The 20,755-nt window shown below is 45.4% G+C and overlaps 2 protein-coding genes across 2 annotated transcripts in view; one reads left to right on the forward strand and one right to left on the reverse strand.

The window, feature by feature from the left end:
- The window catches only part of STYXL1 (serine/threonine/tyrosine interacting like 1), an 80,758-nt gene extending 79,180 nt beyond the window's left edge, over positions 1 to 1,578 (reverse strand). The window contains exon 1 of the mRNA XM_080680950.1: positions 1,387 to 1,578. The gene's annotated coding sequence lies outside the window, so the exon portion shown is untranslated. The remainder of the gene's footprint in view (positions 1 to 1,386) is intronic.
- On the forward strand, positions 1,576 to 19,984 carry MDH2 (malate dehydrogenase 2). Its single transcript, XM_080680949.1, has 9 exons — positions 1,576 to 1,798; positions 8,946 to 9,114; positions 10,567 to 10,650; positions 11,326 to 11,435; positions 12,926 to 13,051; positions 16,314 to 16,391; positions 17,370 to 17,469; positions 17,824 to 17,975; positions 19,671 to 19,984. The coding sequence occupies exons 1-9, from the start codon at positions 1,733 to 1,735 to the stop codon at positions 19,800 to 19,802; spliced, it is 1,017 nt and encodes a 338-aa protein (XP_080537075.1). The 5' UTR covers positions 1,576 to 1,732; the 3' UTR covers positions 19,803 to 19,984.
- The last annotated feature ends 771 nt before the right edge of the window (positions 19,985 to 20,755 follow it).

A 20,755-nucleotide genomic window follows, 5' to 3' on the forward strand; every position in this document is an offset into this window, starting at 1 on the left:
CTAGTCGTAAAATAGAGAGGTAAATAACCAGAGAATGTGGTCAGTGGCAAGATAAAGGACACTGCTTGTTCTCATCCCCATTCCATCAGAAATTATCTATTCACTGTCTCCTGAATATAGGCCTAGGCTTTCCTACCTCCAGGGTTTTCTTTGGGCTCTCTTCTCCTTTAAACACTTTGCATTGTACAAGGTCTAGCTCCTAGTGCCCTCTCCTTTGAGAATTCCAATACCCAGCTCCTCTGGAGCTGAATCGGCCCACTGAGTAGTTCTACTTTTCCTGTATGTCTCTCAGCTTAGATGTTTCATCCTCTGGAGGTCTTCTCTCACACAGGCCCCACCCACACCCCAAATCTGGGTTAGATACACCTCCTCTGTGTTTCCACAGTACCTCTTAAGTCTCCTAGTGTTGCCCACATCATGCTGCTTGCAATTTACCTCTGGTTCTCACTAGATGCTGAGTGTCTTAAAGGCATAAAATGAGTGGATCTTGTTCACAGTTGATCACCCAGCTCCAAGACTGGGCTGGCATATCTTAGTAGCTCAATAAACAAGTGGAAGGGAGGAAATAGTAAACCAGTCACCATGCACTACCTTGTCTTTAGCACCCATGGGAATTGTTCCTTTAATCTTTGCTTTCCTAACAGCTTCCAAGCAGGCTTAGTCATAGATTCCCTTCCCCCCTCCCCACCAACCCACCATGGGATTGTGCATTCCTCTCTGAAGGCAACAAACTGCAGCAAATCTACCTGCCCCACTTGTCTGAACTTTTTGACGGTAAGGATTCTTTGTAAGCCCAGAAAATAGCAGGGGGAGGAGGGGAATGAAGCTTAAACTTAATTTATAAATTTAAATCATCAACTCCTTTTGAGCAGGAACCACATCATTATTTTCTGAGTAAACTCTGAATAAAGTCCCTTAACTGCAGTCACAGTTTCTTCGTTCCCAGAGCAGAAACAATGTGGTCGTGTTCCCAGCATTGCTGGCCAGACCTGAGGGTTGGGGACTGGGTGAAAACATAAGTTACCTAGATACCTGTTTCTTCCTCTGTAACACAGACTGTTGTCCTGTAAAAGCTCATTGAACAGTGCCTAGAGCTAAGTCAGTGCTCATAGTCGGTCATTCTCAATTGCGGTGCCTCAGTGGGACAGGGGGTGGGCGGCACGTGAGTGTGAGAAAGGGGTGCATGAGAGGGACAGATTAAAGAAGCCCCCATCCTGCCACCCCACCTCTGGGACGCTCAACCTCTCCTCCCCGCCGCATTTCCTTTCCAGGGGCAGGGGTAGTGGGTTCAGCTGCGGTCGGGGGGTTTCGGACGGCACCCAGTCCGCCAGGCCTGCTGCGCGATTGCTGGCCAATCTCCCAGTCAGAGTCTGCCTAGAGCCCCACCTGGAAAATGGCTCCTCTAAGGCTCTTCCAGCCTAAACCCCGTCCTCTTGCACCTCTTGGGAGGTAGTTTGTCCCCCAATTCTGACAGCCCTTCCCCCACTCGCCGAACTGGATTCGAACCAGCCTTAGGCTGCACTCCCACTGGGCCAGGAGCGTCGTTCCGCCTTCCAACGGGACAGCCGTGATACCGCGAGATCTGGGACGTGAGGCGGGGCCGGAAGCTGGGCTCCTCTCGCGAGGCCCAGCGGAACAGAGCCAGGAGGCCCTGCATCTTGTGGAGGTCGTTGGAGTCACTTGCCCGCCGCCAGCTCTTTCGCTTGCTGGTCCGCGCCCTCCCGCCCCAGCCATGCTCTCCGCCCTCGCTCGGCCTGCGGGCGCCGCTCTCCGCCGCAGCTTCAGCACCTCGGCCCAGGTAGGCCCGACGAGGGGCTGGCTGCAGGCGGAAGCCCCCGGCCTGGGCCACGTGTGTCCCTAGCTTGCGAGCAGCCCTGACCCGGGGGCCAGCCTGCACCGCAGGGCCGCCGGGTACTGGTCGGCGGTTGGGCACCCTAGGCTGGTCCTGATACCGGGCGGGAAGTACGGAAGAGAGAGGGGAAGGTGCCCCAACTACAGAACCAGTGCACTTCTTCTAATCCCCAAGCTCGACCCCTCGGGGTTCTCCAGAGGGCTTGCTTGCTCTTAGACTGCAGTCCTTCAAGGTTGAGAAGCCAGGGATCTAGGGTCGAAAGTAATTTATGTTTTTATGCAACGTTGAGTGAATAACCTTGTTCTTCTTGCAGCATCCGTACAAATAATGTGTAATTATTAACTCCATAGTACAGATAGGCGTGGACCGAGGGTAGAGAACTGGTCCAAAGTTAACAGTCATTTAGCCAGAGTATTAAAATTCAGCTCTCCTGATCACTGTCAATGGTTTTTGGATAACCAACCCTTCAAGAACCTGAACACTACTTCCTCTTAAGGACTTTTATGAAGGATCCTTATGCTGTAGTGGACTGGGCCTGCCCCCAGTGTTGTAACAGTGCATTACTTGGCCTGGAATTACTAAAGCCTAAGCTATTTTTAACTATATTTTCTAGGATAGTGGTTCTCAAACTCTGGCGTGTGGCAGAATCACCAAAAAGCTAATAAAGAACAGGCCAATATTTAAAGAGGGTAGGATCTGGGCCTCTATTATTACCAGGTGCCCCAGGTGATTCTAAATACAACCAAAATCAAAACCCAAGAGATGTCTACCTTGCCACACCCAAAAGGGGGGTGATTATTAAAGTAGATTCCAAATTTCTTATCTAGTTTCTGTCCTTCAGATCACTTTTCTGTGCATTTAATTCATGTGAAAAATAAGTATCTTGAGTATCCGTGATTGTCAAGAATTGGGCTGGGTGTTGCAGGGGATATCAAGGTGAATGAGAAGTAGCACTTGAGATAAGCCAAAAAGGAATCAATTTAAGACTGTAGGAGGTGATGAAGATTAATGCTGAGGAGTGGGAGAAGGGAACTGACCAAAGGTAAGACAGTGGGACTTACTGACATGATTTGGTGAGGAGTACTGAGAGAAAGAGGAGAATGGAGGACTCTGAGGCTTTGGGGTTTGCTGAGATGGGAAAAAACTGCTGGAAGAGAGCGGTTTGGGGCAGGTGGAATATATCAGTTTTATATATGTTGAGTTTAAAATGCCTGTTACACATACAAGTAGAGATGTTGGAAAGGCAGTATGTCAGAAAGATGAGTTTGAGCCAAATGTTACATTGGTCTAGAGCCGTGGTCGGCAAACTGCAGCTCGCGAGCCACATGCGGCTCTTTGGCCCCTTGAGTGTGGCTCTTCCACAAAATACCACAGCCTGGGCGAGTCTATTTTGAAGAAGTGGCGTTAGAAGAAGTTGAAGTTTAAAAAATTTGGCTCCCAAAAGAAATTTCAATTATTGTACTGTTGATATTTGGCTCTGTTGACTAATGAGTTTGCCGACCACTGGTCTAGAGACCTTAGATCCTGTATCCTTTACAGTAAAAATGTGTAGAGCAGAGCAACCTCAATGTGTTTATTTCTACGGATATGTGCTAGAGTATAACACAAACAAAAAATAGAAATTTAAAAACAAACTAGAAGAGACTTTAAAAAGCAAATTTGTAAATGAAGCAAGTGTTACTCTGTGTCCATTTTCAAAACAGTTGCTAAGCAGTGTACTGTTGACAACCACTCCTCAACCTGGGAAAGGTCAGCAAGTTTATAGACAGCTCTTTTCCAGAGATCATGAACTAACCCCTGGATTACCAAGGACTCTCACCTCATAGTAAAGCTTCCACCACTTAAAGGCTGTGTTTTTATAAATATTAACTAAGTTGATGAGATTTTGTAATATACAAACAATAACCACCTCAGCACACTGAAAGTGATGGAGTGAATGAGGAGGTCATCCCCCTTCTCCCTGCTCCTAGGTTGTGTTCATCTTGTGTGTCATATAGGACACACTGACTTAAGGACCCTAGTGAGGGCATCAGGTCAATCTGTCTCTTGCTAGAGTTTCTTTTTTATTTTTTGTTAATCTTCACCTGAGGATATTTTTCCACTGATTTTTAGAGACAGTAGAAGGGAGGGGGAAAGACAGATGTGAGAGAGACACATCGATTGGTTGCCTCCCGCTTGCATCTTGACCAAGGCCGGGATTGGACTTATAACTGAGGTATGTGCCCTTGACCAGAATTCCAGGACCCTTCAGTCCCCGGGCCGATACTCTGTCCACTGAGCCAAACTGGCTAGGGCAGTGGTCGGCAAACTCTCGTCAACAGAGCGGCAAACTGCGGCTCACGAGACACATGTGGCTCGAGAGCCGCAGTTTGCTGACCACTGGGCTAGGGCTAGAGTTTAATTCTTTATCAGATAAAAACAAAAACACAAACTTGGCCATTTTTATCCTGGAATTATCTTGTGCTTCCCACATTGGAACCACTGCCCTGGTTAGCCTTAGAAGCCAGGCTGAGTAATTTGGGCATGAGGAACTTCAGAAGCTTTTTGAGCAAGGAAATGATTAAAACTTGGAATTTTACAAAGGATGGTTTAGAGGTGATACTGAGGACCTAAGTTTGATAATGGGAAGATATTTGAGGTGCCAAGTCCTTCATGTCCTAAGTGGGTGTTTCTAATAAGGGAGGAGGCAGAATTTGTTCAAATGTTTGAATTTGGGAGAACACGGGTACCATTTGGGATGGGAGAGGTAAAGAAAATAAATTTATTTAGACATTTGGGTTTGTGGGACCAGTGAAATGCCTAATACAACTGGGAATGTGGAGTTGGAATTTGGGAGTCCATATGATTAGGAAAAAGATATGGAAATGATAATTGAAGATCTGGAAGTGGATATGGTTGCCAGATCTCAGGTTCTGAATTGGTCTGACTAGTTTTCTGTGTAGTCAAGGGTTCATCTTTTTTCTTTTTTTTGTAAGTCCTCACCCAAAGATACTTTTTCCACTGATATTTTTAGAGGAAGTGGAAGGGATAGAGGAGGAGAGAGAGAAAACCATCTATGTGAGAGATGCATTGGTTGGTTGCCTCCCACATGTGCCGCAGGAATCAAACCTGCAACCCAGGTGCATGCCCTTAACTGGGAATTAAACCCGAGACTCTCTGGTGCGTGGGATGACGCTATAGCCACAATGGCCATGGTTAGGGTTCATCTTTAAAGGAGCAACTTAAATAAAAGTCCTGGCCAGTATGGCTCAGTTAGAGCATCATCCCATGCATTAAAAGGTCTCGGGTCCAATCCCTGGTCTGGGTAAGTATGGAGGCAACTGATCGATGTTTCTCTCTCTCTCTCTCTCTCTCTCTCTCTCTCTCTCTCTCTCTCCCTCCCTTCCTCCCTCCCTCCCCCCCTCTTTTTAGACTCAATGAAAAATATATCCTCAGGTGAGAATTTTTTTAAAAAAAATGCAAATCTTAGTTGTAGTACATGCATTTAGAGTTTGCACTCTTTAAGCAGATTGTACTGTGTGGGGTTGTTTTGGTTTTGGGTTTGTTTGGTTTGATTTTTGCTTTTAATAACAGAAGCCCATTATTACCAGTATCAGTTGCTGTCGAATACAATGAGTAGTAATAGTGAAAGGATCCAGATGCCCTAGATGACCACACACTGTGCTTTGAGTTGTTGCATCTGCTATCTTTTCTCAGTTTGTCTCCTAACTTCCTGGTAGCTGCCTGCCTACCAGCCAGGAATAGGCTCCTGTCTCATTTGTGAGTTTAGTTTAGAAACAACAACACTGAGAATATCTGGAATTTTGGTCGGGACTTGAGTGAGACCTAGAGAGGAAGAATGCCTTTTGTATAATGGGAATGAGCTCTAGAACAGGACTTAGCATAGATCTATTTTCTCTATGACTCTTTTTAAGATCCCAAATTCCAGATTCAAATTGCCTATGTTTGGCTTGTATCCCAGCTTCATCACTTGCTATCTTTGTGAGTCTGGGTATATTACAACCTCTTTGCTTCAGTTCCTCACCTATAAAATGTATCTGTTAATATTATTTAACTAGAGGCCCGGTGCACAGATTTGTGCACCAGTGGGGTCCCTCAGTGTGGCCTGCGGGTATTGGGCTGAAACCAGCAGTCCGACACCGCCTGCTGCTCCCGCTCATCCCAGCCCCACTGAGCCTGCCACAGGCTCTCGCCCAGCAGTCCCGATCAGGAGAGGCTCATACCTGCCCCTTGTAGGAAAGATCACCAAGAAGTAGTAATTGAATTGGTTGTTTAAAATGTCTGGGGTGGGGTGGCCTTCCTCCCACCCCTTAAATGCTGGTGTTCTGTCCCTAGTGCTCTTCTCATTCTGTTCCTTTTTGTGCCTTGTCCATGTTCCTGGCTTCCATTAATTCCAGTGCAGACACTGTGACCTCCAGACCAAGTCTTTTGTCCAGGGACCTACTGTGCATGGATGTTTCAAGTGGCCCAAATTCAGTGTGCCAAACAATTCGTTATCCTTTCTTCAAAACCTCTAAACTCTTTTTTTTTTTTAATATATTTTTTTTATTGATTTTTTACAGAGAGGAAGGGAGAGGGATAGAGAGCTAGAAACATCGATGAGAGAGAAACATCGATCAGCTGCCTCCTGCACACCTCCCACTGGGGATGTGCCCGCAACCAAGGTACATGCCCTTGACTGGAATCGAACCCGGGACCCTTCAGTCCGCAGGCCGACGCTCTATCCACTGAGCCAAACCGGTTTCGGCAAAACCTCTAAACTCTTGTCAGTTCTATTGGTTAAAGGAAGTGCTGTCTGCTTGAGCCAGATATTGTCACCCCAGGTTCCTTCCTCTACTCACCATTTGGGTGAAGATGGGAAGGGGGTGACTTAATCTATAGCTACTATTCCTCAAATCCCTCATAATCTACCCATCCTTGCTGCTCCCTTTATCCCACTCTTCAATCATGTTTGAACTATTACAGTAGTCTCCTTGCTTCTATTGTATATTTCCAGTCCATCTTCCACTCTGTCTCATATCTTTCTGAAACCCAGATCTGGTCATGTTCTTCCCAGCTTTTGAGGCCCTTCAGTAGTTCCCCATTGCCCGCCAGGACCCAATAATTCTGTGCTTGGCCCTCCCTTCTTCCTTTCGCCATATGTATCCAACAGTGCTAGAGTCATAAAGAACTGTCAGGACTACTTGTCTCTTCCCTCCATTATCTACTTGGTAAACTACCATCCTTCAAAACCCCCTCTAGCAGTTTATTCTACCCCTATTTGTGCTACTGCTCTTCTGAGAATCTGCCTCAGTGTCACTTGTTACACTAGGTGTTGTTAAGTTTGTGAGTCTTTGCGGGCCAGTCTGGCGGGTAGCAAAAGTAGGTGCCTGTTGAATTGTAGTGAGCTTTAATGGATGAATATCAGCCATTTTGGAAAACAGTCTAGCAGTTTCTCAAAAGGTTAAACATGGAGTAGCCACATGACCCATCAATTCCATTCCTTGGTATATAACCAAGAGATTAAAAACAGCCCTGCCAGAGTGGTTCAGTGGTTGAATATCGACCCATGAACCAAGAGGTCACCATGCCTGGGTTGCCGGCTCAATTCCCAGTAGAGGTATGCAAGATGCAGCCGATCAATGGTGTTTTTCTTTCTCTAACCCTCTCCCTTCCTCTAAAAATCAATAAAATTAAAAAAAACATGTCTGCACAAAAACTTGGCTCTTCATAGCAGCACTATTCATGATAGCCAAAAGGTGGAAATAACCCAGTTGTCCATCAACTGATGAATGGCTAAAAGAAATGGGGTACTGATAACAACATGGATTAACCTTTAAAACATGATCAGTAAAAAAAGCCAAATAAAAAGCCGTGTGTTGTGTGATACCATTCATATGTGAAATATCCAGAATAGGCAAAGGCAGGTCCTTAGAGACGAAAGAAGGTTAGTGGTTGCCAGGGGTTGTAAGGAAATGGAAAATAAGAGTTGCTTTAAAGGGTAATGATTGTACAACTATGAATATACTAAAAACCATTGGATTGTACATTTTAAATGAGTGAATTGTATGGTATGGAAAATAACATCTCAATGAAGCTGTTTTTTAAAAAATGAAGGCGATTGGATGATGACCAATTAGATCTACTTAGCTCTGAGTGGCTGTTTTAAAGTCAGGTTTTATTACTTTAGTTCCAGTAAGCCAGTGGTCGGCAAACTGCGGCTCGCGAGCCACGGTTTGCCGCTCTGTTGACTAACCCCCACCCTCCCAACTAAGTTATCACTTTTAAAGCTTCCAGCTGACATGCCCAGGCCAACTGCTGCTTGATGTGGAGCAGTAGTGATTCTCAAACTTTGGTGTCAGAATCACTTGGGGAACTTGATAGAGCCTATTTGAAGGAGCCTGGCCCTCTGTTGGTTTTGTTTTTGTGACCTCAGCAGGTGATTCTAATGAACACCAAAGTTTGGGAGTTGATTTGGGGTAAGGAGTCTGGGGCTGCATGCAGATCTAACTTACCTGGGAGAGAAGGAGCTTTTTAAACATATATATCCCTCCTAATCCTGCCTTAGGCTCCAGCCAAGATTATGCTGGAATCTTACCTGATCCCTCTTCCCCAGGCAGTTGATTGCCACCCTGTCTCTTCTGCACACAGTATACATAGCTCTTTTCCCTCAGCTCCTCACACATCTGCTTGCATGTCCACTCCAGAGCCAGCAGAGGTCTTCATTACTGCATTCCCATGTGTGATGGCTAGAGTGTGGGTAGGTACTCAATAAATGTTAGTTTATAGTTTTTAAAATTGCAGATTGAAAGTAAGGCTGCTGTTACCAGTCCAGCTGCCTGAATGAGTAAAGCTTATTCATCTTTTAGAGGCTGCTATAAGTATACCCTGTCACAAATCTCTACAGACATGAGTTCTTCCCCATGTTCCTGAGGCAAGCCTCTAACCTTCACAAGGAAACTGGATCTTTGGACGGTACAATTACAGTTGTATCTTCCTTTGGCATCTGTGCAATAAGAGGCCAGTGCAGTACTTTGCAGGAGGTATCCTTTTAATGAGAATCCATTTAATGCTGATTGTATCTTAAGAGTTCTTTCTCTGTGCCACTTTTTAGAACAATGCTAAAGTAGCTGTGCTCGGGGCTTCTGGAGGAATTGGGCAGCCCCTTTCGCTTCTCCTGAAGAATAGCCCTTTGGTGAGCCGCCTGACCCTCTATGATATTGCTCATACACCTGGAGTGGCTGCAGATTTGAGCCACATTGAGACCAGAGCGACTGTGAAAGGTACTGGGCACACTGGGCCTGGAGAACTTACATCTCTTCTCCCTAGGAGGCTAGGATCCAAGTTTACAGTAAGAGCCTTGAATGAAACTAGATGTTCAGAGACTTGGGATGTTCATGTTCAGTTTAGAATTAACTTTTACAAATGATCACACTTTTTTGGACTTGAATCTATAAAAATTTAAGTAACAGTATCTTTCCAAAAAATAAAGATGGTGTGACCTGTCCATTTGAAATTTTTTCTAACTTGAAAAGTATTGTGAGGATGGTGATGGGGAGCCTCCTGCTGGGACTTGGGGCAGTGAGAAATGCTGTTCCTAGTCGTTGTAGGTCTCATGCCCATGTTATGGGCCAACTCTCCACCCAGGGTTACCTTCTCTAAAGCATGGCCACCTTAGACAAATCTGCCTTCCTATTTGGGAGATAGAGATATGTTATCCAAGAAGTAATTAATAATTACATAAAATTATATGTCCTGCTTATTTTACCCTCACATCTTAGCAACATTTCCCATGTACCAAGTTCTTGGTGACATCCTTTTAAAGCTTTACTATAATTTATCACTTCTTATTATTCCCATACTGTTGGCCATTGGCTCTTTCCTGTTTTCCTCTAAATATATAAGCTGTGATAAATATCCTCATTTTTATATTTTGTTTCTTAGAGTCCTTAGGGCACTTAGAGTAAGTGTGACTACATTAAAGCTGTTACTATAAAGTACCAAATTACTGTCCAGAAAGGTACAGACAACACAGGAGGCTGACTGTCAAGTCATATGTTTATGAGCCTTCCATAGTCCCACTAAATTTGTTTGTTCATTTTCTTTTGTGTTGTAGATTTGCGTTTCTGAAAGCTTTTGCAAATAAGGAAAAAGTCTATTAAAATCAAAGCAGATTTGGTCTTGGAGCAGATTTCCCTGAAATCCTTGAATATAGACCTTATTTTCCTCAGATACTAGGAATAAACAAAATAGGTACTAATACTTAAGAGTTCTTTTTTATCAACATAGGGTTTTTTTCGTGGCCTTCAGTGTGCCTTCTGGTCTGACCCTAAGATGGCACTTTTGTTAGGATGATCATGATGTAGAGTAGCAACTCTTCTAACTGGGAGCTGAGAACGACTTACATGTGCTAGGGAGTAAAGATTAGCAGCTGGCTTGGTTTGGTTTTATGCAAACCTGGAGGGTTAACCCTGGAGAATCCAGGCCTGGGCAAATGGAGGCTGGAGGAAAGTAGAATGAAAGGGGGTCATTCCTGCCAGCCAGAAATGTCAGGCTCACAGGATGGCAGTCCTCAAGGAAAGGAATCATATCACAGGTGGGCTTGCCAGCCTTTCTGTGGCCTGTGATCAGCATTGGACACAGGTGGGGCAGTTCTCTGGGTTCTGTCCCCATAGATGTGCTAGCCTCTCTTGGTTGCAAACTATAAGATTGCTCTCTTGGGCGTTTTTTTCTAGGCTACCTCGGACCTGAGCAGCTGCCAGACTGCCTGAAAGGTTGTGATTTGGTGGTTATTCCAGCTGGAGTCCCGAGAAAACCAGGTGTGTATTTGAAAACCTTCTTTAGCATCTCCCTACAAGGCAGTTGAGGAAGTGGTTTTCCATGAAAAATGAATCTAGTCAGATCTGTCTGCTGCAGAAAAAATTTCAAAGCTCTCCATTGCCCATGGTATAAAAATCAAGGCCTCGTGTTTCCTTTTCATCCCTCCTCCCCAGCCTAGAATGCCCTTTCTTCCACCTGTCTCCACCTTGGGAATTCTTCATGACCCTCCTCCTCAGATATCACTCTTCCTGACTCCCATCCCCACTCCTCACCCTCACAGACCTCTGTTTCAGCACTTGTCACACTGGACTATTTTCTCTACAAGGTAGTTTAACTTAAAACGGGGACCCTGCCCTAGCTTGTTTGGCTCAATGGATAGAGCGTCAGCCTGTGGACTAAAGGGTCCTGGGTTCGATTCTGGTCAAGGGCACATGCCAAGGTTGTGGGCTCAATCCCCAGTGGGGGGCGTGCCAGAGGCAGCCGGTCAATGATTCTCATCACTGATGTTTCCATCTCTTCCTCTCCCTTCCTGTGTGAAATCAATAAAAATATGTTTAAATAAATAAAATGGGGACCCTGTGTCACTCATGTTTGACAGTTAACACACAGCTCTTGGCACATATTTAGAAATTTGTCCTGTGCTTTGTGAACATCTTGAATTGGATCATTCTCAGGCATGACTCGGGATGACCTATTCAACACCAATGCCACAATTGTGGCCACCCTGACTGCTGCCTGTGCCCAGAATTGCCCTGAGGCCATGATCTGTGTCATTGCAAATCCGGTGAGTGCTGCTGTCGGGTAGGTTGCTGATACATATGAAAGCTCACAGCAAAAGTGTACTAATGTCTTATGGGGAGAATAATCAGACTAACATACTGAAATGGTAAGTTGGGAGCACTAAAAAGAGGTCCTTACATTTGTTTCCTAAGGATTCCTTCTGGCATAGACTAAGTGAGTTTTAACCTGGTTTTTCCATCAACTGTATACCTTTGGGCAAATCACTTCCCTTATCTGAATAATCTTAGTTTCTCAACCTGGAAAATAAGTCCATTCTTAAGGCTTCTTCCAGCCATGATTGTGGGAGCCTGATGAACTCCTTTTACTATGTTATACCCAGGGTTTGCAATTCCTAGTTCCCCAATGCTCCCTTCCTTCTCAAACTTACACATGTATCTCATATGCAGTGACATCAGGTCCTGCCTGCTTAATCTTCAGTTCAGAAACTCTGCTGTGTCCTCTCTGGAAGGTTCCCACAACTGTCCTATCAGGCCCTTGGGTTGTATTCAGCAGTAGCCCTCTTCATTCATTTCTCCCTCCTGATTGACAGAGCCATGATAGTGATGTTGACTGAGGAACGTGACCGTTGATAAACATGCAGAGCTTATGCAGTGGCCTCTGAGAAGAGGATCCTGTCTTTCCCAACCTGCTCACCTTTCCTCAGGGCCATTTGGTCAAAAGTAGAAAGCAGTTGATTCTTTTATCAGGGAGCTGACTAGTGCCTAATATATATCTTTTTTTTTCTTTAATATTTTTTTTTATTTTTAGAGAGACAAGAAGGGAAAGGGAGAGAGAGATAGAAACATCGATGAGAGAGAATCATCGATTGGCTGCCTTCTGCACGGCCCCACACTGGGGATCAAGCCCGCAACCTGGGCATGTGCCCTAACTGGGAATCGAACCGGCGACCTCCTGGTTGCTGGGTCAGTGCTCAACTGTTGAGCCACACCAGCCGGGCATAATATATATCTTGCTGTTTAGTTTTAATTATATTGTTTCTGTGAACCAAGTGTTAGGCACTTGCCATGTACATAGTCATTTAATCTTCTCAACAGCCTTATGAGGTAGTTTTATCCCCGTTTACAGATAAAGAACCAAGTCTTAGGGAGTTAAAGTAGCTTTCCCCGGGTTACCAATGGAGTGACAGAGCTGGGACTTGACCCTGTGCCATCTGAGCTTTTAGCCCTGTGCTATGGTCTTTTGTTAGGAATGGCCATTCAGGTGTAAGTTCTAGCTGGAGCTGAAGATGTCCTGTGTAGCCATCATCACATTTTAAAGTTGATAGTTCCAGGGTGTCGTGCATATTTGAACTATGGGCTCAGGGGCCACCAAGGGGAAGAGCGCCTGCTACAGTGCCGAGTTTCTTTGTTCATGTGGAGGGGGAAGGAGGCACTCTGGTAGCAGAGGCAGTCCACCCCTATAGCCCATCTCTTATAATACATGACTATATTCTCAGAATGCCTGGCAAATTATGCTGTCTCTTGGATTTATTAGGTTAACTCCACCATCCCAATCACATCTGAAGTTTTTAAGAAGCATGGAGTATACAACCCCAATAAGATATTTGGGGTGACAACCCTGGACGTTGTCAGAGCCAATGCTTTTGTTGCAGAACTGAAGGTAAGAGCCACATCGGGTATCTTTCAAGCTCCCGTTTCTGAACTTTGGGCCATCCTTGGTTGTTTTATGGGCATAGAAAACATCAGGGCATTTACAGGTCACTTGTAATTTGGGAGTTTTAATTATTTTTAATTTTTTAAAATATGTTTTTATTGATTTTAAAGAAGGGAGAGGGATAGAGAGATAGAAACATCGATGAGAAACACCAGTCACCAGTTGGTTACCTCCTGCACGCCCCCTACTGGGGATCAAGCCTCAATCTCAGCATGTGCCCTAACCGGTAATGGAACTGGTGACCTCTTGATTCATGGGAGGAGGCTCAACCACTGAGCCACCCTGGCCGGGCTTACATGTTTTTAATAACTTGCCCTGTGGTGGGAAATAGCTCTCACATTTTCTTGGGGCATCAGCAGGCCCCTGCAGATTTAAACCAACAGCTTTAGTCTTAACTTAGCTTACTCTTCTCTTCTTTTTTTTTTTTTTAATATATTTTATTGATTTTTTACAGAGAAGAAGGGAGAGGGATAGAGAGTTAGAAACATCGATGAGAGAGAGACATCGATCAGCTGCCTCCCGCACACCCCCCACTGGGGATGTGCCCGCAACCAAGGCACATGCCCTTGACCGGAATCGAACCCGGGACCCTTCAGTCCACAGGCCGACGCTCTATCCACTGAGCCAAACCGGTTTCGGCTTACTCTTCTCTTCTTGATGCTTCAGGCTTTCCCTAGGTTTCTCATTGGCTGGACTGAATTGTGCTCTTCAAGCTCATTGCCTCTGAAAACTAGTATTAACAGCATTTACCTGCTAATCATTAGATAAATTACTGGATAGCTCCTAAGATAGCAGAATTGCTGTCCCCAGGCTGTAGTTCTGACTCCCCTTCTTGGGTTACCTGCGGTAGCTTTTCTCTGAGAGTTCTGCTTGCCAGCTGTCTGCTTCTTCCTGGGCTGCTGGACTGAGCTGTGGACTCATCCTGAGGTGGGTTTGGCATCAGTGCTAGATCTGGCGTTTTCCGTGCCTTTCACAACTTGCTGTATAATCTTTTTCGTGTGGATCCAGCAGAACCATTTATTTTGGCCCCAAAAAGTTTCCTTGAACTTCAGACCATTTTTTTCCTGACTTTTCAGATAAGAGGAGCCTCTCTAAAGTAGGGGACGTTGTCATGCACACAGCTTAGTGAGAAGTTGCACACACAGGACTATTGGCCTTTATTTTACTCCCCTGTGAACCAGACAGGTCTGTCTCGAGTTCTGATGACAACCTACTTTAATCCATACTTCAGCGTGTTCTTCAGGCTTGATTCTAGGTGTGGTGGTCATCAAGGTCCATAAGACATGGCCCCAGGCCTTGGGAGCTCTGTTGAATGGAGAGACACTTTAAGGCTTTGTGGAGAAGATCACATTGAAGCTGAGAGTGCACAGGTTGGAGAGCCCAGGTTCCAGCTTCCTGAAGCTTGTACCCCAGTTTCCTGAAAGCAGTAGTGCTCATTCTCTTAGGGTTCCCACGGTGCTGCCAGCTGTCAGAGCACACCGTTTCCCCTGGGCCCCTACTTGTGCACAGTGAAGTAGCTACATGTGGCTGGTAAATTAGATAAATAAAATCAGAAGTGCTTGTCCTCCATCACACTAGTCAAATTTCAGGTGCTTGATGGCCACATATGACTGCTGTATTTTTATAGAAAGTCCTATTAGATAGTGCTTCTCAGCCTAGAAGCCTTACTGTTAGAGGTGGTGAATGGAGGATCTTGACCCCTCCCAGAAAATCTGGTGCTTGACAAGTGTCAGCTAAGTGAACTGCCCTTTACCTCAGTCTGTCTGACATTCTGAAAAATTGCCTGAGTCAAAATTGACCCTTAAGCTCCCAGTGCCTGGTTCCTCCCTCAGCCCTCACAGCCACCTGGACCCCTTTTACTTTCGCATTCCCTTTCCACTAGGCTCGCAAAAATTGTCTAGTTTACATTTCATACACTGCTGATGTTATATGCGTTCTTCATACCCACTGGCCTTTGCTTCTTTTGCCTAGAGCAGTGGTCGGCAAACTCATTAGTCAACAGAGCCAAATATCAACAGTACAACAATTGAAATTTCTTTTGAGAGCCGAATTTTTTAAACTTAAACTTCTTCTAACGCCACTTCTTCAAAATAGACTCGCCCAGGCCGTGGTATTTTGTGGAAGAGCCACACTCAAGGGGCCAAAGAGCCGCATGTGGCTCGCGAGCCGCAGTTTGCCAACCACAGGCCTAGAGTATGCTTCCCTTGGGGCAAGTCCTCCTGTTCCTTCCCAGGTGAATGAGGTCAGTCCCAGGAAGCCTTCCCCATGCTGATGAAGTGCTCCTCTGGCTTCCATAGTGTTGTGCTGGAACGGCCCTTAGTATTGTCTCATTAGACATCAGGTTTCTCAAAAGCAGGGGCTTTTTTCATGCCTGTGACCCCGGTGACTGCACAGCACCTTGGCTTCTGAGCGCCCTGCTTCACAGTTGATCCTGCTATTCCTGTCTGTCCCTGGCTCCCCCTCCGCCCACCCCCCCCTGCTCCCACCACCACCACCAGAGGCTTGGCGGTTCCTAACTTAGGGCTGCTCTCTTCAGCAGCTGCAGCATTTGGAAAAGGTTACCTCCGACCCATAACTTCCACCAGGTTCTTTTTTTGTCTGTCATAAGAATACCTGGTTCACAGAGTCCTTAGGGGCATTGTACCTCAGTTTAACAAACGAACCAGCCTCTCTCAGCTAGCCCACTAATGAACTAGGGTGTTCTGAGCTTTCCCAGTTTTGTTCTTTCTGTCCCAATCATTGTTTGAGTTGACAGATTTCTCACCCTTAGTTTCCTGGAATTGTTTTGAAGTTTACTTTGATTTGTTCTTTGACAAAGTGTGGGCACATAAGTCTGGGCTTGTGCATTGAAATAACATTAGCTGTGGGAAAGAGGACTGTCATCCTTTGATTCTGAGAAGATAGATTGATAGGGAACAATGCAGGGGTGCCTACAAGGAGGCAGTTTTCAACTCATTATAAAGGAAAAACCTCGTGACCTCACAAGATGACAAGTTACTCCTCACTGCCTGTGTTCAGACTGATGTCAGACTGTGGGGTGGGGCCATGGTAGATTTGCACAGGGTTGGAGTCAGTCTCTTCTAATTTTTTTTGTTTTGTTCTGATTTCTGTGGATTTTTCCAATATTGGTGTTTTGGGTAGATGTGACATATTTTATATTCAAAAGAGCTTGTTAAAAGTTAATCATGTTTCACATTTTGTTGACCAGGGTTTGGATCCAGCTCGAGTCAATGTTCCTGTCATTGGCGGCCATGCTGGGAAGACCATCATCCCCCTGATCTCTCAGGTATGTTTGTGACCTTGCCAAGAAGCCTTAAGATCCACTTCGAGGCACTCAGGACAGACTGACAAAGATTACAAAGATCTGTTGTATTTTGAAAGGATGCTATGGATGCAGCCCCATCCCAGTTGTCCAGGGGTTTCTTGACTGGTGAGGGGCTGTGGTCAGCTTCCAGTGTTTCAGGTCCACAGTTGTATGGGGTGAGTGTAGTCAGAAGGTGCTCAAAGCAGCCAGCTCCAGCACACAGTGAAAACTGCTGATAGAAACATTCATGAATTTCTGCTGAGGTCAGAGCAAGCAAAGCTGCTTTATGTAATAACTAGACTAGAGACCAGGTAACACCACTAAGAATGATATCAAATCAACCTCATAAACCCGAAAAACAGTGCACTGAGAAGGACACAAAATATTTGTGCTAATCTTGCCAAAAATGCATAACCTTACACAAAATCCCGAGGAAACACCTTACAGATCCAAACTAATGGACATTCTGCAAAATGAGTGACAGTACTCTTGACATTGTCACGAAAGACGAGGGAAGTCTGGGAAACTGTTAGAGAATGACTAAGGTGTGAAATAACCTAGTCCATTGCTTGTAAGGTCCTGAATAGGTCCTGGAACAGAAAAGGGACAGTAGGGGGAAGAGTGGTGATATTTTAATAAGGTCTGGAGTTTAGATGTCCTCATCTCCTGTTCTTCCTATTTGCACTGTGCTTGTGTTAAGATGTTAACATGAGGAAAACAAGTGAGGAAAGTCTTTGTACTGTTTTTACAATTTTCCCGTAAGTCTAAAATTAGTCCAAAATATAAAAAGTTCTTTAAATTTATTAGGGAATTCACTACACCTCCCAACAAAGTTGACTTTTTTTTAAAGAAAGGCTCTTGGTTTCCCATGTATTGATGATGCAAAGAACCCTCTGTGAATAGGGTGAGGAGAGTGCAATCTGAACCTGCTCACAGGATCCCTGTGACTTTTGCTTGCAGTGCACTCCCAAGGTGGACTTCCCCCAGGACCAGCTGACAACCCTCACTGGACGGATCCAGGAGGCTGGCACGGAGGTGGTCAAGGCTAAAGCTGGAGCAGGTAGGGTCTCGGAGGCAGTTCATGGGTGGGGTGCTGATGCCAGAGTCACTGTTAAAAGAGTTCACAGTTGAAGACTGCAAGGAGCAAACCTTTTTCTAAGTTTCCTATATGTTCACTTGATAGAAAACCCTATATCAGAGGGTAGTTCCGCCCGCTCAGTGGAGTAGAGTGGTGTTTGAGGTTGGCAAAGCTAATTCATGCCATTCATGAGTTTGTGGATTGAGGACTGCTGACCTAAATTCTGGACGACTAAAGCTAGAGATTTTACAGGTGCTTTATTTAGCTGGCAGGACAGGCGTACCTGGATTTTACAGTCTCTGTGCTAGCTTGGCTAACCTTTCTGTGTCCCCCTAGGCTCTGCCACCCTGTCCATGGCATATGCTGGAGCCCGGTTTGTCTTTTCCCTTTTGGATGCAATCAACGGAAAGGAAGGAGTTGTCGAATGTTCCTTTATTAAGTCCCAAGAAACGGACTGTCCCTATTTCTCCACACCATTGCTGCTGGGGGTATGTATCCCAGAGGCTGGGTCTCTTGACTGTGGACGGAGAGTTCACGCTAATTAAGACTTAGGTCTGCCCTGTCTGGCTGCTTCATAATTCAGAGTTCTTTTTTGCAGTCACTACATCTCACTGGATGGCCAGTGCTTGGGTTTTTGAGGGTGGAGGAGCATCACTGAATTAAGAGCAAAGAGAGACTGTGGGCTTGGCACATCCTGGCTGGCACGGGAATTTCATTGCCCGTGGGCATGACAGCTAGTCATCAGTGGCTGCCTGAGTGTGTTTCCTGATGAGACCTTCTCTGAAAGAGATGCTCCCACAGGCTGCTCTGAACGAAGAGGCTTCTCCACCCCAGCCTGTAGCCATTTCCCTGTAACGTCTACTTGTTAGTTCTTGTTCTGACCTCAGGGCCTGCCAAGCCTAATTCTTCCTCCAAAGAAGTCTGGAAATGATGCACAGCTGTTACACTTCCCAGTTCAGGCATCCCTGGTTCCTTGCTCCTCATCCCACTGGGTATCCTTCTTAGGATGTTCTGCTGATTGTTCCCTTGAAACTTGTGTCTAGGATGGAGCCCATCTGGTCACATTGCTGGCTTTAGCCAGGCTGGTTTTTGTTGCGTTGACTCTTGAGTCTTCAGTGAGCCACTGCCCCTAGATCTCATTCACACAAACCATCAAGCCAAGGTTTCCATTTCTTTCTTAAGTGTGAAACTGCTGAAATCAGGTAAATGTGTGCTGGCCTTCATCTCATTCCCAGAAAGAAACAGATTAGTGACTTTCTGTGCCACAAAGAGGCCCTTCCCACAGACACCCAATGTTCAAAGGTCAATAAGACGTGGCCTCAGGCCTCAGGGGCTCTCTGTGATGCACAGACTGACATTAAATAGATTAATTCAATAACCAGTTCAGCGCAGGCGTGAGCAGGATGTGGTGAGACCTTTAGGAAAGGAGCACACAAGGCTGATTGTCCGGGTCAGGAAGGGCTTTCCAAGGAGATGGACAGTAGCAGAGACAGTGTTGTTTGCCTAATGTCAGACGTTCACCTACCTAATTACATTCAATTCAGATGGATAATAAAATGTTTCTTCAGTCCTTTACCAACTTGGGAAAGAAACTAGAACCCAAAAGTATGCTCTATGTCAGGGAGAATAACTTGAAGTGCTACTAATTGTTGAGTACTTGATGGGCCGAGTCTCCCAGGTGTATTCACAGTCTCCCTTGAGGTAGATAGTATGCTCGTTTTATAGATGAGGAAGCAGTCTTGGTGTGGAAACCATTGTCCAGGGTACATGCATAGAGTCACAGCCCAGATCCCAGCCTAGGACTGTCGGGCTGAAGCCTGAGCTCTGGGTATTTGCAGCAGCTGCCCAGAGCCATAGGTGTGGATCATCTAGGCCAGTGGTCGGCAAACTCATTAGTCAACAGAGCCAAATATCAACAGTACAACGATTGAAATTTCTTTTGAGAGCCAAATTTTTTAAACTTCTTCTAACGCCACTTCTTCAAAATAGACTAGCCCAGGCCGTGGTATTTTGTGGAAGAGCCACACTCAAGGGGCCAAAGAGCCGCATGTGGCTCGCGAGCCGCAGTTTGCCAACCATGGGTCTAGGCACAGATGATGAAGTTAAAGTTGGGTTTTCTATAACAAACTCACTCATGGAAACTAACTTTGTTGTAAAACTGTTCTGTCTCCTCTCTCTTTCAGAAAAAGGGCGTTGAGAAGAATCTAGGCATCGGCAAAATCTCCTCTTTCGAAGAGAAGATGATAGCTGAGGCCATTCCTGAGCTGAAAGCCTCAATCAAGAAAGGAGAAGACTTCGTAAAGAACATGAAATGAGAAAGCAGTTAGTGAGCAATCCATTTCCTTAACTTATTAAGGCATCATGTCACTGTAAAAGCCATTTCAGATATCTTTCTGTTTCAGTTTTGATGATGGATATGTATTAACATTACCATCCCTTCCAGATCATGGGTCAGTTTACTACTGGTGCATCAATAAAAGCAGGCTTTGATATTCTTTTTCAAGGTCTCTTCCATAAAAATTGTGCTTTCTTCCCCATTAGAGCTGACTTCAGAGTATCTGGCATCCATTTCATCACAAATAAAAACTACATGTTATTTAAATATTAGACTGAAGCAAGATGGTTTCATCAGCAGCTTCAAGAAAGTCTAAAATATCAGTAACTGCTCCTCCCAGCTCTATTCTTTGCACCATTGCATTCCACAGTGTAAACTAAAGAAGGGTCAGCTGAGGCCTGATTCCTCAGTGTCCTTTCACCCGCATGGGGTAATAGCTTGGTGCCTGATGCCAGGCCACTGTTTTCTGCCCCTGCTTCTTTCTGTGTGGTATTTTCTGGCTAAGAGAACAGTACCATCTTCTACAGTGGGGCTGCCTTGGCTGACCTCTGTTCCACTTTGAATTTTGTCCTCTTCTGTTGGAACCGTAATATTCAAGTGACTAACATCCCATAGGCAATATTGAGAAAAGTTGGGATGGGGGCAGAAACGACCAAAATACCAGCTGGGTGGCAGGGCTGAGGACACAATGCTGTCTATCCTGAGGGAAAGGCGGCTTTGTGTCTTTCTTCCTCACCTGAAAGAGACTTTATTGTACTAGCTTAGCTTAGGACAAATGCAGGGAATTAAAGGGAGACCTGATTCCCTTAAGTGTTGGGTGCATCTGCTCCACAAATCCGTGGTCTCTGCAGTGGAAATGGGGAACTTTCTGGCAAGTGGTGATGACCTTCCACTGAAGGTGAAAGGGCAGGTCAGGGTGGAGCTATGGACACC

Source organism: Plecotus auritus (assembly GCF_963455305.1).
Source record: "Plecotus auritus genome assembly, chromosome: 7".
NCBI classification, from domain to species: domain Eukaryota; kingdom Metazoa; phylum Chordata; class Mammalia; order Chiroptera; family Vespertilionidae; genus Plecotus; species Plecotus auritus.